Here is a 16,791-nt window from a genome sequence, read left to right as displayed (position 1 = left end):
TCCTCAGGAACAGACTGCTCCAGTGTGAGCTGCCCACACGGTCACACTCTCCTTCAGGAGCAGTCAGCTTCCCTGGGGCAGGGTCCACAGCTGCCCCTCTCTGTGATCCTGCACAGGCTGCAGCTCCACATCTCCCCAGCATGCTCCTCCATGGGTTGCGGGAGGATGTCCTGACATCTCGCCGCAGGCTGCAGGAAAATCTCTGCCCAGGCACCTTCTCCAGCTCTTTCCTCACTGACCTCTTTACTCTGGCATTGCTCTCCCCTCCTCTTCTCTGTTGTTCTGCAGGTCTTTTTTTTTTTTTTATTTTATTTTTTTTTTTATTCCTCTCCCCAACTTTCATTTTCTCTTTCTTGAACATGTTTCTTGCAGAGTGCATCCACCTTCCCATATCTTCTCAGACTTGGCCAGAGGCAGAGCCAGCACTGGAACTGGGGGAGCTTCCAGCAGCTTCTGTCAGGAGCCACTCCTGTGGCCTCCCTGCTTCCAAAAGATGACTGCACTAACCCAACACTAGTGAAAATCTTGCATGCTATTAAACCCATTTTGAAACATGTATGGTAGCATCACATATAAAAGTATTTGTGTCTGTTGCCACTGAAGTTTATTCTGTAAAATAGGAAAACAGTTATATGAATTGTAATTGGACACATTTTAAGATAAATATTCTTGGATCATTTCTTGTATTGCAGATGAATGGAATCCATTTTCTCATCCATATAAGAAGTTGGAATATGGGAAGTGGGAGTTGTTCATTCCACCTCGACAAGATGGTTGTCCTTCTGTGCCCCACGGATCAAAACTAAAGGTGTTGGCTTTAGACTTACCTGGTTCCATTCTTGTAACCCTTCTTGCTGAATTGTTCTTTTTTTTTTTCTCTCTCTATTAATTAACTTTATCTTTTAATTATTCTAAGAAGCACAATCAGTTTATCTGATACTGTAAAGTGATGTCAATGAGTGAAACATGAACGTTTTACTCTCTTCATGATGCTTAGGAATAGGCATATGTGACTGAAATGCAGATACAGTGTATTGCATGCCCTTAAAAGATGAAAACAATGTTTACATCACTGATATGAAAAATGAGAGAATATAAAGGTAGTCTTTGTCTTTGCAGCCTCTTGAGATCAAGATCCTGTTGCTGCCTTGGTAATTTTTGTTCCTTTTAACCATGGCTTTTCAGGTGATCTTTTTGTGTTGCTTGTAGAACCACTGCCTATCGTTCAGGAGTTTAGCATATTGAACAGTAAGTAGCCTCAGGTTCAGTAAGTTAAACTCAATACATATGCAGAGAAATTTTTGTGTTTTATCAGTTTTATTTCATAACTATTAATGACTTGCCCATGAGTATAAAATCCTTTCTTTGAACTGTCAAATGTCACAGTTGTTAAACTTAGTACAGACATATATAATGACAACTATCAGTGGAGTTATTTCTAGTTGAATGCTGATGTCAGTCAGAGTTGTGCTTCTAAGGTTTTGAATTGTTGCAGTCCAGACCTTGAATTCCAGAAATACCAGATGCTAACAGAAAACAGTAATGAGTAGTTACAAAATGTACTGAAATCCTCTATAGACTAGGAAAATTAGGAAACTGGAAACATTTGTATAATACTACTATATTTTCAGGGCTCCTATCAGCAAAATTAACACACTGAAAAAAAAATCGTCATTTTTCTGCTGAAAACCAGCTTAGGTAAACAAAGGAATCTGCTGAAACAAAGGCAGGCATACAAACGCTCTGGAAATGCTTACTCAATATGCATATTTATCTCTATGCTTTTTGTTATGGTGCATGAAATTGTCCCAGTGATAAATATGGATAAATTGAAATTTTGGAATAATCATTCAAGGATGAGAGCTGTTTTTATTTTACAGAACAGAAAAAAGTATGCAGCTCAAGTATGGTGATTATGCAGCAATGTATGAGAATGCAGAATGGTTACTTAATATTTTCCATTATTTGGAGGTGTAAGTAGGTTAGGTTTTTCATTTTTGCTAGATTTACCTTTTATATTATATTGCAAAACTACTGAGCTCATCTACCGTAGAATATTCTGTGCTTATTGTAGGGATAAGTGGTGTGAATGATGAGAAGTGTTGATAATTATTAACATAACAGAAAAAAGCCTGTATATTTAAACATGTTTTGAAAATCTTAAGATTTTTTTTACCTATATAATCACTGGTCACTTCTGTTTTTGAAGTACAGGTCTTTATAACCCTTTCCATTCACCATTTTCTTTGAAATATAAACTCCATAAAGCAAATATTGTATTTTGCATTTTTTCTTTAGCGTGCAAACTTTTTTTACTACTGGTTACTCTTGGCACTCCTGTTACTAGCAAGATGATTTCCTATGGTTCTGTAGTAACTCAGAATCTTCTGAAAAGCCATGAGACTCTTGCTGGCAAAGCAGAATGTGAGTTTGCTCTCTGTATTTATTTTTACAAATCTCTTTGTGTTTATTTTTACCATTCTCTTACATGGTCAGTTCTAAAGAAATAAGTATGCATTTGTCAAATACTAAAAATATGATTGCAAAGCAGGCATGTGAAGTTGGACTAGTCTCTCCACCTGTGAGACAGATTTACTTTTGAGTGCATATATATATTTTAAGAAAAAAATATTTAGAAACTTGATTCACAAGTTTCATCAATCCTTATTGGTGACTTCATCCATATGGAACTGTTCCCATTGTCATCTGTAACTTCACTAATAATCTTTGACACTTCTGTTTTGTTCCGTGGTGCCTACACAACTGAATCTAACATATCAGAATGTGTCCTTTCAGTGTAGTTGGATGACAAAACTAATGTGTTAAAGACTAGTTAAGTATTTTTAAAATGGTTTATTTGTTTAAAAAGCTGTAATTAAGTTGGAATATTCCATGTGGGAGGAATGAGCATTACCCTCATGTTACAGCTGATGTTTTTATTCTCTCTCATTCCATCAGTGTGTTCAAAAAACTGCTGGTCTTCTGTAACTTGTCTTCAAACTACCTGATTCTGTTAGTTTGATTGTTCATAAATGTCTGTTTTGGGGAATATGAGGATTTGCATGGTAGAGCATAATTTTGAAGTTCTTTGTTCATGTGGAAGCTGCAAATGTTGGATTGTCTGTAGATGGACATGGCTATGAAGATTGCAGAGCTAATTTTTAAATGCATAGGCACTGTGCACTAGGCTAGGCAGCAAAACCTATTTCTTATTAATGAAGTTACTCCTTCCTTTGCTTTACTAACGAAGCATAAGGGAATCATAGGTTTTAAAGTTACTTACCAATCTTAACCTTAAATGTTTAAGTTAAAATAGGCCACTTCAGACATTTATGGAATGATTTGATTAATATGCCGGGGGGGGAAGCCTTCTCCAGAAGGTCCTTATCTTTAGCATCTGTCTACACTGTTCTCATCTTTAATTCTACGAAGGCGAGTGCCAAGTTCTCAAATGGTGACAAGGTCATTGCTTTTAAATAAGTCATTTCTAACCCATAACAGGATATGGATGTGTATGGAGTGTGGCTGGTGACACTAATTTAGATCAGGTCACAAAATATTTTAGTAGGAAAATAAATGTGAGGAGCAGAGTTTCAACATTTGCCTGCTTTGAATAGTAGTGTAGACAATCCACTATAGAACTTCGGGCAGTCTTCTCATAACTAAAACCCACTACTATATAACTTCTGATAAATATCTTTGTAAAGGAATAGATTTTTAGAATATTTGAGCAAGCCCCTGGTGACATCTAATAAAAAAATTTAGCTGTTTGAAAACTTTTTATCTTCCTTCCATGAATCAGTGGGGGGCTTAGTGAATTCAATGAATAAATATAGTTGATGTGGTTGTTTGTGGTTTCAGTTTTTTTCAATAAACTGAGCACAGCTTAAATTTAAATTTAAAAAAACCCAACCAACAACAAACCAACCAACAACAAACCAACCCCCAACAAACAAAAAAACTAAACAGCCAAAAACTCAAACCAAACTGAAACAAAAAAACCCCACAACAAAACAACAAACAAAAAAATCCCCTATCAAACTGGGCTTTGATAAGTTAAGGTTCTTTACCTCTGTTTCTTTATTCTCATGGGGCTAGTTTGAAAGATGATCTGAAATAACCAAAGTTTTTTTAAATGTCAGCATGTTTGTTATTTTAACAGTAATGGCAGCTGGGGAGGAAGGGTGCTCCTCTTTTTTCATTGTTGAAGACTGATGAATTCTTTCTTCATAACCAGAATATTCTTAATTAACTTTTCACAATACAGAGCAAGCTTTCAGAAAAATTTACAGGGGTAGGCTTCTGTACCAAATAGTGTCTTGGGTTGTCAAACACATGCAGCAGTTCAGTCAGTGTTCCACTTTGTTCTTTTACTATTTGTTTTTAAATGAGTCTTACAACTACTTAAAAATACTTGTAAATTAAATTTTCACTGTAGTCTGTAATGTTCAAATTTTGAAATTAGAATTTTAAAATTAATTAGAATTTTGAAATTAAAATTTTGAGCGGGGACATAAAAATTACTGCTTTGAAAATATTTGCAATTGAGATACATGGTTTCCTGGGCTATTGAATAGGAGGAGGGAGATCTGCAATAGCAGAGTGAGCTGGAGTTAGTATACTAAGCTAGTAGTTAAGTTTTCTAGTAAGGACAGTAGATCTGTGATTTATGAAGTAATAAACAAGAATTTGATGTGTTAATAAACTTATCTTACAATATGCTGGGCAGATGCATGAAATTAAAACACTGTATACAACTAAATATCACTTCTACATTCATGAAAGCTAGTGTAACAAGGGAGTCTGGCTTACTTCTCTTGAGCTATGAAAGTAAGAGGATGGCAGACTTGCTACCGTAGTGCAACTTTTACCAAGAGCTAAGTAAAGATTAGGAAGCTGTCTGTAAATATCAGTGATCAAATTTATATGTTACATTTTTGAAGCAGTACAACGGCAAGTGAGTAGATTTTCTGTAATTGAGTGGAGAGAAAGTTAAAAAAAAAGAGGGGGGGGAAAAATAAAGGTCTGTTCTGAATTTAATTTTGATTGGGTTTTAACAGATTGTTTCTGGGCACCATAGCAGCCTTCATAATTTCTCTGTATATGCTGACAGGAATAATCGTGTATACAGCTCAGAGAACAAATAAGTTTTCTCCGGAAAGGTCACCTCAGAAAATGGTAGAAAGTTTTAAACTCTGTATTCCATGATTTGTTGAATTTATATCCTTCCTATGTAGATATGTGTATGTATATATATTTAAATGTTAAACAATTTTTGGGGGAGTATCTCATAATGAGATGATGAGATTTGATATCTTACATGCTTGTTTAAACAATCTTCTATTGATATTCCAGACTGTTGCATGTCTGAGGCTTCAGTGATTGCTGAACAGTGGTTATGGGTACCAAGTTAAATGCACAGCAGGCACTGACATGAAAAACAGAATGCCAGGTTGGAAGTGACCTCAAGAATCATTTGGTCCAACCTTTCTAGGTAGGAACACATTTTAAATGAGATGGCCCAGCACCTTGTCAGGCTGAGTCTTAAAGGTGGTGACTTCTGGGGAATCCATCAGTTTCCTGAAGGGATTATTACAATGTCCCAACTGTTCTTATAGTGAAAGGTTTTCTTCTGATGTCCAATTGGGATCTCCTCAGGAGTAGCTTGTACCCATTAACTCCTTTTTCTTATAGCTTCTTGTAAAAAGAGCGGCTCCATCATCTTAGTAGCCACCAGTAGTACTGGAATGTGGGAATAAGGTCTCCCCTAAGCCGTCTTTTCTTAATGGTGAGCAAGCCCAGTTTTGTCAGCCTTTCCTCATACAGCAGACTTTCCAGTCCTTTGACTGTCTTTGTGGCCTTTCTCTGAAAACTTATGCAGCCTGTCCCCATCTTTCTTCCATAGGGGGGACCAAATCAATATTTTGGGTGTGGTCTGACAAGTGCAGAGTGGAGCAGGATAATGACAACTTTCTCTGCTGGTGATGCCCTTCTTGATGCAACCCATTATCCTGTTGGCATTATTTGCTGCTGCAGCACAGAAATTGCAGTGAAATTTTTTTTATCAGTTTTAACAAAATATTTTTAGCTTACCAGAATTAGTTTTGAAGTTTTCTAATCCAGTTATGTAACCCTTTAATATTAAAGGGTACAGAGAAGGAACTTTTTATTAGAACAGTAACAGATTGATAATGGTGGGAAGTACCTAAAAGTACATTCGCTTTCGGGAGTTGCTGGGGTGATGTTCTGGGTTGATGTGGTTCCATTTTTGGTAGCGGTGGAAGGGTCCCAGGAGTGGATTCGCTGAGAAGCTGCTGGAAGTTCCCCCAGCTTCAAAAAGTCTGGCCCCACCTCTGGCTGATGCTGAGCTAATCAGTGACAATGGATGTACCTCTGCAATCAGCATATTCAAGAAGGGGAAACAAGCAGCTAAAAGGCTCTGAGGGGAGAGGAGAGAGCAATACCAGAGCTGAGAGACCAAGGTCGGTGAGGAAGAAGGGCGAGAAGGTGCCTGAGCACAAGTTTCCCCACAGCCCATGGTGAGACAGCATGAAGCCCGTGGAGGACCAGAGTGGAACAGCTCATGAAGGATTGTGGTGGCACAGATGTGGACCTGTAGCTCATGGAGGAAAATGGAGGAGGAGAAGTGGATCTGTAGCTGTGGAGGACACCATGCCAGGGGATGTGGCTGTGACTCTGAGGGCAGCCAGGGCTGGAGCACTCTGTTCCTGAGGGACTGCGCCTTGTGCAAGGGACCCATGTTGGAGGGGTTGGGAAGGGACCCTGTGTTGGAGTAGGGGAAAACTGTGAGGAATCCTTCCCCTTAAGGAGGCAGAGTCAGAAAATAACGTGTGATGAATGGATCATAAACCGCACTCCTCTTCCCCACTGTGTTGTGGAGGTGGGGAGACAGTAGAGATATCAGGAGAAAAATAATTTGGGCTTGGGAAAAAGGTAGGGGGTGAGGTTAAAATATTTTAAGCTCTGGCTTTTGTTTTCTCTTTGCCTCTTTTGATTAGTGAGGAATTAAATTGATTTTTTTTTTCCCCAAGTTGAAACTCTTTTGCCCAGGGTCACAATTGGTGAATGAAACCCTCCTAGTCCTTGTCTTGACCCATAAGGTTTTATGTGGATTTCCTTTTCCCCATCCTGAAGAAGGCGATGAGGGGGCAGGGGTTGTAGTGAGCAGCTGCTGCATGGGCCTTTCTTACTTACACGCCTTACACGCCAGGAGAGGAAAGTTAGTTGGAAAGAATGTTATTAAAACATCATCCTTTCAGTTTTTACCATTGTATCTTGTCTTTTACAGTAGATCTGCATGCTCTGTGTTAACTTGTAAACCTTGATACAGAATCAAATATGGTGAGCAGGTAGGTTAATCAGTGTCAGGGAACCACTGTTAGTAAAATTCATCAAGTGTAATTACTGTCACTGATGAAGTAGGTGGTGTCACAGCTGACCCTTGCTGATCAGGAAGTCCAACAGCATCGTTTCAGACTGGCATTGAGTTCAGGTCTCATGCACTTCAAGCAGTCTGCAGTCAAAATGTGAAGGCATTTTTAATGAGATGTGAAAACCCAGGAAAGTTTTTAATAATGGGATAGCAGGTGGCTAGGAATCTAGGTAAAGAAGTTTTAAAGATGTGGTGGATTTTGTGTAATGTAATGTGAATAGGTTAAATGCTGTCAAACAGCTTTTACAAAGAGGGCTGTATATACCCATAGGAGGGGTGTACAAGTTCTGAGGAAGTGTTTATTGCTTTCCTAATGTACAAATACAAACACTTGTGGGTTTTTAATTTTTTTTACTTTCACCTCAGCTGGGGGAGAGGGATGGGGAATATCCTCGTTCATAGTAAGTTCCATGTCACTTAGATTTCATGTCTTAAATGATATATAGGATGGAAAAAAATTAAAAATCACCAGATATACAAAGCTGAATGGTAAATGAAACAACTGTTTTCCAGCATCATGGTTTATAACCTAAGTGCAAGAGGGAGCAGACATGGCTTTCCTGGTTTTTTGAACTGTAGGGGGTAGGACTCGAGTCATCTGGTGTATGTTTCTAGACATCAGTGGTGCTGAATGGGAAGTGAAGCACCAGTTAAATCTGTGGCAGTACCCTTCATGTTTCATTACTTGATTTCAAGCTATGACTCTTCAAGTTTATGTAGACTTCTCTGGGTTACAGATCAAGTTTACTAGCAGGAAGCGTTGTTACTTCACTGGGAGGTAAATGGTCTCTTGACTTTTCCTGTTTTGGTTTGGTAAACAATGTGCAACTATTCATGGACTCAGAGGTTGTAGCAGTAATGAAGCATTGTAATGCACTGGACTGTAGCTCACTGTGGCCTTTCTTGCAGACTGAGCTCAGCACTTCAGAATATTCTAGTTCAGTTACTTTGGCAGTCTTAGTTCTCCTGTAGCTTGGAGATTGCAGCATTCTTTGGTAGAAGGTTCTGCTATTTAAAAATACTTTTAGTTTATCCATGCAAAAGACTAATTGTTTCATTTTGTATTAGGTGTGTGTAAAAGCATGATGTGGATTTGGTTTGTTGTTGGTTTTTTCTTGTTTTTGTTTTTTTTGTTGTTGTTATTGGTTTTTTTGGAGGAAAGGGGAGAGAGATTTTAAAGAAGGGGTCTTGAAATGGGATATAAAGCCTGAGAATATATTCAGTATACATAAGCATGGCTGTGTTTTTGGAGCAATTGTTGTTTTGAAGATCATGCCACTAGTTAGGTAAAGCTTCTGATACTTCTCAGTGTGACTTACTGGTATGTGCTTCCTAATCTTCAGCTGTATTTGTCTGTAATGTTAAGAGAAGATCAAAGGGCAAGAAGAAAGTAAAAGTTAAACCTTGGTATTCTAATGGACTTATTTCACACCTTGGACTCCCAAGTCTTGTCAGTTGGAATCTGTAAAGGCAGCACAACACCAGAGCTGTTTGAGGAGGATTTCTGAGGCATTATTATGAAGTATTCAAAGTATCCTATTTTAGAATATAGAAAGCAGTTAATGACCTAATGATGTGTGGAGAGGGTCATGTGAGCTCATCCATGACAGGTGACCTCAGACCAGAGGGAACACATGACAATTCTCTGCATGTTTTTACTATCCTCCAAAGGTGGTGCGACCTCTCAAGTTATTGTGCAGGGAGGCAACAGCGAGAGTAGGGGGAGGACAGTGGAAGGACCATTTGGGGATGTAAGCTAACCCAGTTATAAGACACCATGAGGGTATGTGAGAGGAAGTGAAGGTATTAAGCACAACCTGCTTCATTTTCAAAAGACGTTTTGCTGTCAGTTCTAAGCAGCTGTGAATGGGAGCATCAAGAAGAAAGCATGCTGTGCCACAACCACCCCCCTGCAAGGTGCATTATGCAATGCTTGTTCTTCATACAAACTCCTAAGTTGAGAATAAATAATATTTAATGCTTGGGTGCCCTTATTACATACTTCATCGGGTTTTTCTACTTGACGTGGCTTGAAGCAACTCCAAGTTATACTTACTGTGTAAAATGTGCTTCATTGTAATGGCTGCTTTTAAAATGTGCTTTCTTACACCAAGTCTCTCAATTACATAATTTTTATATGAATGCATTTATATTTTGCCTACAATTTCTATAGTCTTTGAGCTACATCACTGTCACAGTAAGTTCATTCTGTTTAAATCCTAAGTGTGGAGATAAAAGGATTTCTTGAACTAGGCATTTTAGAGATTCCAGTTCTCTTTGTGTTTTGTGAATTGGATTTTGAAAAAGATTTTTAAAATCTGAGTTCTGGACTGAAAGAAAAGTCTGAATGCTGTCCTGCAGCATACATACTTGTAGTGTTTTATTTAGAAAAAAAACCAAACAACCAAACAAAACCCAGACAAAACTCGTTGTCTGTCAGTGCCTTATAATGCCACCTTTGTGTAGGAAATAGCTAAGCATATTGTTTCTTCCTGTAGGAAGCTATGTACTTTTAATGTAGATCATGATGATTTAATGAAATATTGTTTCTATACCTGTGCCTGTTGAAATCCATTGGGAATGTTTCCACATGCTACAGCTTTTGTTTTTGACAACTTCCCTAAGCTTTTCTGGATTTTAAGTCTGATTTTTTTTCTATGGTATATTTATCTGTCTGCATAGTTTTTTTATTATACAAAGCTGTCTCTATACTTTTGAATTTTTTATAAGCAAATAGATAATGTAGTATTTTCTGTATTTTTGCTAGTATTTACAAATTTCCCTTAGTGTTCTAAGAGAAGCATGGAAATGGAAAAAAGAGTGAAAGTTTTCCTCCTTTGTCTGATTTTGTAAACCACTGAATAGTTCTTTACTGCAACTGAAATGCTTAACTCACAAATGGAGCTATAGCTCCCTCTTTTGGAAAATCAAGGCATGACTTCATGACTTTGAAGTTAGTTTTTTTTGCTTTTTGCGTATCTTGATTTTTATATTTATTTTTTTAATTTATTTTCTTTCCCTGGAGGAGAAGGGAAGGGGAAAGAAGGGAATTGTGAACAAATATTTAATCTCTCTGTTTACAGTCTAGTATCTGATGTGATGATACATTTACAGAAAAATAATCTGCACAGCAAATAGACCTCTTTCCCAATGGCTTCTGAACTGCACAGATTCCTCTGCAGAACTTTGTTAAACATGTAAACCACCTGAGAATTATCATTGTGTGTCTGATAACTAAGGTTTATTTTTTCAGTATTTAGTTTAAATGCTTATCCCTTTAGCAGATTTCTTTGCCAGAAAATTGCCTGGGGGGGAAAAAAATAACCCAAGCAAACAAACAAACCCAAACAAAGCAAACATCTGTCTCAACTGGCTTAATTTTGACAATAATCTTACATTTTTGAGGCAAAAAAAAGTTGAAGAAATGGAGATGTGGAATAATGTGACTAGAGTGTTCAATTGCTTTTTCCTTCCAGTACATGGCCATGTGTAATGTAGGAAGGAGGGCAGCCTGGCAGAAGTAACATGCTGTCCATTCTTTTGAAAACTTCTTTTCAAAGTTTATACTCAGTTTGCTTGTTTGGAGGTAATTGAAGTGACTGCAAGCACCTTGACAGATACATGTGATTTCTTGTTTATTTGTAGCAATAGGAACAGAGTATGGTAAAATTCTGCAGTGGAAAGTGAGTTTTGGAAAGGTCTTTTTTCCATGCCTCATATCCCCCCAGTTTGGATGGAGGCTCTTTTGAGAAGGAAGCTGAAGAGTTGAACGAATTCTGATCCTTTTTCTTCCTTGCTGTCGCTTCTGGGCTTTCTTAGGCTGTGCAGTAGCAAGAGTAGGGTACTAGTGAAGAAGCTGTGTTTACTTTTTCATTCCTTGCCTTCTATTTCTGAGGCAATTAAAGAGGAATATGTTTTATCTGGTCCCTAAAATCTGTTAGGTTGAACGAGACAAGTCCAGAATAAAGCTCATAATAGTACTGTTCTATTCAAATTTTTGTCAGGCTTTTGTATTTTTATTTAAATCTTTAAAGCAAACTGTGTAGGGCAGGAGACTTTGAATTCTGGTTCTGGGTTTTGCAGCAGGTTGCATTACCTTACCAGAGTGTTCTCTTATGTTTCATGTGTTAAATAAACATTAAAATGTTGGCCCTAGAGTGTAGTGTTTCTCACAAACCATTATGATCTGTAGAAAAAAATGATAGTAGTTGGCCTGTGGTTTCCATTGATGTGCATGGGGAAGGCAGAGATCATAAAGCCATTTTATTTACTTTTGTAAATTGGCTCAATTTATACTATATACCGGCAAAAGATCATCAGAACCATGTCTTCTGTCCTGGGTGCTAAAGTTAGGACAGGATATGATTTGTGGGGAAAAAAGTATACAGCTAAGGTGTACCGGGAAAGGTATTTTTCAACTGAGAGTAATACTTCACTTCTCCATTTCTGTAGCAACTTGAAGAGGCTAAGAAAAGGATGAATAATAAATTTCATGTAGTGAAAAAAACACTGATGTTGTTGGGGCATTTAACAGACTTTCTAGAGTGTCTTTAAGATCTAATCCTGCCATGCTTTTAGATGTTAGCTTGAGCTTTTGAATTAGGTGCATGTTATTGAGATGAGATGGTGTTTCCATCTATGTTCCTGTGGCTTTTACATTTGGATAATCTTGTCTTAGAAATGAAACTGAATAAATATGAAGCTAATGAAACACTGCAAGTTGTAAAATATTGAAATAATAGCTTACTGCCCCTTATATAAATATCAAGTCACTGACATTTCCATACTACTAATAAAGCTAGTCCACTCTGATTACCTTAGCTATTTTTGGTTTGGTCAGTTTAATTTCATTGTTGTATTAAAAGCCACATATACTAACAGTCATTCCAAGTGCTTTCAAGCTATTAAAGTAATGAAATAATAATACAGTGTTTCAGAGAAATTTATTGGCTTGCATATATTTCCACTCTCCAATTCAAGTATAAATGACAAACCACTTAATAAGAAATTTCCTGAACTGCAAAAATTAGTCTTGATTATTTGTTCTTAAAAAAAAAATAAATAAATCCAGCAGATGCTATTTTTAAATGGGGATAAATAGCTGTAGAATCAATAATTATCAAGACAACATGACTTATTTTTATTCGTGTTAGACTTTGTATCATCATCATTATTGAAAACAGGCTGACTTGCAGGAAAACATCATAATTTAATACAATGATCATGCATGGAATTAGAGTCTGCTTTAAATGCAGAAAGTGAAAGCTAAAGGAGTGGATGCTGGCCAGAGAAATTGTCTACTCTTTTATTAAACTGTCACTTGAGTTCTTATCCCACACTATTCTGAAGTATTGTGTACTTGTGCACTGGAAGATGAGCTAGCCCAATGTAGCTGATGTGAAGAAAAGATGAAGGGGATATCCAAGGGGATGAAGGGATATTCAAACACAAGGGGATATTCATGAACATATGAATTTTAAACATGTTTTTTCATGGCTTGTTACTGCACAGTTTCATCTGTCCTAACAGTAGCACAACCACATTCAGCTCTTATTTTTATTTAATTTTTTTTTATAGAATGTCAGATTGGAAGGGACCTTCAAGGATCATCTGGTTCAACCCTTCCAATATTATTGTTTATATGATATGTCTCATCACCCTGCCAAGCTGAGACTTAAAACTTTCCAAAATGAGGGATTCCACCACTTATCCTGGGACACCATTCTGATGTCTGGCTGTCCTCATAGTGAGAAATTTTCCTCTTGTGTGCAATCAAAATCTCGCCAGGAGAAACCTGTGCCCACTACCCCTTGTCTTATTCATGTGACTCCTTGTAAACAGGGAGTCTCCATCTTCTTTGTAGCTGCATTTTAAGTACTGGAACATTACAATAAGGTCTCCCCTAGGCCTTCTCTTCCCAAGTCTGAACAAACCCAGTTTTCTCAGCCTCTCCTCATGCAGCAGGTGTTCCAGTCCTCTGATCATCCTTCTGGTCCTTGTCTGAACCCTCTCCATCCTGTCCATCTTTTTTGTACAGTGGGGACCAAAACTGAATGCAGTACTCAGGGTGTGGTCTGACAAGTGCCGCGTAGAGCAGGGTGATGACTTTGTGCTGGTGGTGCCCTTGTTGATGCAGCCCACCATCCTGTTGGCTTTCTGTGCAGCTGCTGCACACTGTTCATGTTGAGCCTGTTGTCCACCAAGACCCCCAGGTCCCTTTCCACAAGGCTGCTCTCTAACCCGAGTGGATCCCAGTCTGAACTGCACTCCTGGGTTGTGTGCTCCCAGGTGCAAGACCTTATACTTTTCTGCATTGAACTACATAAAGTTCCTGTTAGCCCACTTCTCTGCCTAGGTTGTCCTGAAGTGTGGCTCTCCCTTCTGGGGTGTCAACCTCTCCACACTGTTGTCAATGAATTTTATCAGGGTGCTCTTTATCCCAGCATCCAGGTTACTTATGAAGATGTTGAACAGCATCAGGATTTCACATGTGGGTTTACATTTTAGCTAAAATTTTTATTTTGTTATTAAGCTTCTAAAGCTGTTAGACTTGCAAAACTTACAGACTTTGTTCTTACAGATAATTTAGGAAAAAATGTGTGGCTTCTGTTCATAAAAAGCCAGCAAAATTTCCCCGAATCACAGTAGATTGAAAGATGCCTGAAAATAAGTGCTGAATTTTTCTTTAAATGCCCTGAGACATCCTGGACCAGTTGGCAGATACACTGTAGGTGATGTGGAAGCTCCATGCTATTTTGAAAAGTCAGCAGTGGGACACCAAAGAGTCTCAAATTTTTGTTGTCTGAATACTGAGGTCTCTGAATCTCACTTGTCCTCTCCTGCATTCAGTGCACCCTCAGCAAGTTTGCTGATGACACCAAGCTGTCTGGTGTGGTGGATTCACTTGAGGGAAGGGACCTTCACAGGCCTGAGAAATGGGCAGTGCAAACTGCATGAGGTTCAACAAATCCAAGTGCAAGGTCCTGCATCTGGGTCAAACCAATCCCAGGCACAATTACAAGCTAGGTACAGGGTGGGTTCTTCTCCCTGAAGAGAGGGCTCAGGGGTGTTGATTGACGAGAAGCTCAACATGAGCTGGCAGTGGGCTCAGGCAGCTCTGAAGGTCAGCCGTGTCCCTGGATGCATCAAGAGGAGCGTGGCCAGCAGATCAAAGAAGGGATTCTCCCCCTCTACTCTGCTCGTATGAGACCCCATCTCACATACAGCATCTATTTCTGATGTCCTCACAATAAGGACAAAGATCTGTTGGAACAGGTCCAGAGGAGGGCCTGGAGCATTTCTGCTATGAGGAGAAGCCGGGGGAGCTGGGATTGTTCAGCCTGAAGGAGAGAAGCCTCCAGGGGGACCTTTTGCTGCCTTCCAATACCTAAAGAGAACCTACAGGAAGGCTGGGGAGGGACTTTCCATAAGATTGTCCAGCAACAGAATGTGGGGGAAATGGTTTTAAACTGAAGGAGAATAATTTTAGACTGGATCTTAGGAAGAAATTTTTCAGTATGAGGGTGGTGAGATTCTGGAACAGGTTGCAGTTGTGGATGCTTCCTCCCTGGAGGTGTTCAAGACCAAGTTGGATGAGGCTTTGAGCAACCTTGTCTGTTGAGAGGCATCCTTGCCCATGGCAGGGAGTTTGGAGTAGGAGATCTCTTAAGGTCCCTACCAGCCTAAGTCATTCTATGATGAGAAGTGCTGTTAAATTAAACCTCTTTCAGCTTTTGAAGTGCTTCAGTTTGTACTGTTTTTTCTGTATGACACTAGGCTTCCCTGAGAGTGATAGTTTCTATTTGACTGTAATAAACTGCTTTTGAGAATTTTAAACTTCATCACAACAGACGCTTATACACTGTGCTTATTTTTACCCTTCAGCTTATTTCCCATTTCATAAATCCCCTATACTCTAGTGGGACAGACATGAAACACATTGTAGCTTTGATACTAATGTCCTTGTGAGAAGGCTAACATTCTGAAAATTGGAATGCACCTTTGCACACCAGTTTTCACATACTTTCAAAGGCAGCCATTTTTGGCTTTATTTGCTCTTATGACAGGCATACATATCAGCTTTTCTAGTGTTTTTTATTCACATCCAAGAGTTCTTTAGAATTAATCACTTCAGATACATTGGTGCCTTAAGCCTTGGGTTACCAGGATATCTTTTCACTACCTTGGGTGTACTCATCTATGAAATTTACTGCAATACTTAAAATGGTCTTGGATGCTAAACTTCAAGTCTGCTGGATGTTACAGACAGAAATTTTGAAAAATACATTGAAAATTTCATTCAGCATCCCTATGATGGAACATGCAAGCAAAAATACGTATTTTTAACCTTTATGTAGAAAAGATTAGCAGTGCTTCATTATTTGTTTTGTAATTCTGTTGTGTTTATATAAATTGGGTATCTATGGCATACCTATTTTTAGAGTGAATTATCTTTTAATGTCAATTTTTGAAGGCTATTTTCATTCTTTCTGACACTTGTTTATTTCTGTTAGTATTTATTTACATGTATTTATGCTTCACTTGGAAGCACTATTCATGTGTCATCAAAAGTTACCAAGTATTTTGAGATTTTTACGTATTGTTGTGTGAATGTGCTTACCATGGAGGATGGAAAAACTTCAAAGCAATCCAGGTGAACTATATCTAGTGTTGATGTAGGCAAAATCTGCATTAATAACTTTGAGTTTTGCAGAATCTTCTGTTAAAAATTTCCAGTAAGCCAGCTTGGAAACTACAGGGAACTAGGCAAAAAAGACTTTTTCGTGCAGTGTTCTAAACAGGCTGTATGTTAAGAGACTTAACCCTCTACACTAAAAAAAAATAAATAATCCCAGATGGTCATGTTGCTCGTGTATTACACAGTTTGATAGCAAAATACTACCCTATGTTATGTTTCTGAGATGTTTAATGTAGATGGTGGTATTATCTTCATGTGTCTTTCTGTCCTAAATTTGGGTAATGTAAATGTGACTCTTTATGTGTAGCTTTCTTTTTAACATAGTTTCGGCTTTCTTAACATTTTAAAGACACAAACTGAGGAAGATGCATTGTTTTGCCTAGGAAACTTGGATTTCCTTTCTCCCTCAGCACTGATCCTCTTGTTGGGGTGTTATCTGTAGTGACCAGCGTTGCTGTTTCTCCATCAGAATTCTACATAGTTCATATTAGTAAATATGTAAAAAGTGACTTAAATCACAAAGCTGAAGAAAGCCAAGGGTAGGTCATAATGTGGGTACATAACTGAAATATAAAAACATATTAATGACAAAAGGCTTTTTGGTACATACTATGTATACTAAATGCCTACTGTAGAGTTT

At 38.2% G+C, this 16,791-nt stretch overlaps 1 protein-coding gene across 2 annotated transcripts in view; it reads left to right on the top strand.

Moving 5' to 3' along the window:
- GBE1 (1,4-alpha-glucan branching enzyme 1) overlaps positions 1 to 16,791 on the top strand; it is a 145,972-nt gene that overhangs the window by 40,081 nt on the left and 89,100 nt on the right. For both annotated transcript variants that reach the window (XM_071755999.1, XM_071755992.1), the window contains exon 3: positions 693 to 808. In XM_071755999.1, the coding sequence (XP_071612100.1) occupies positions 693 to 808 (116 nt within the window). The remainder of the gene's footprint in view (positions 1 to 692; positions 809 to 16,791) is intronic.

Source organism: Heliangelus exortis, chromosome 1, assembly GCF_036169615.1.
Source record: "Heliangelus exortis chromosome 1, bHelExo1.hap1, whole genome shotgun sequence".
Taxonomy (NCBI): Eukaryota; Metazoa; Chordata; class Aves; order Apodiformes; family Trochilidae; genus Heliangelus; species Heliangelus exortis.
The sequence above is the reverse complement of the archived record's forward strand: the minus strand, read 5'-3'. Positions and strand labels throughout refer to the sequence as shown.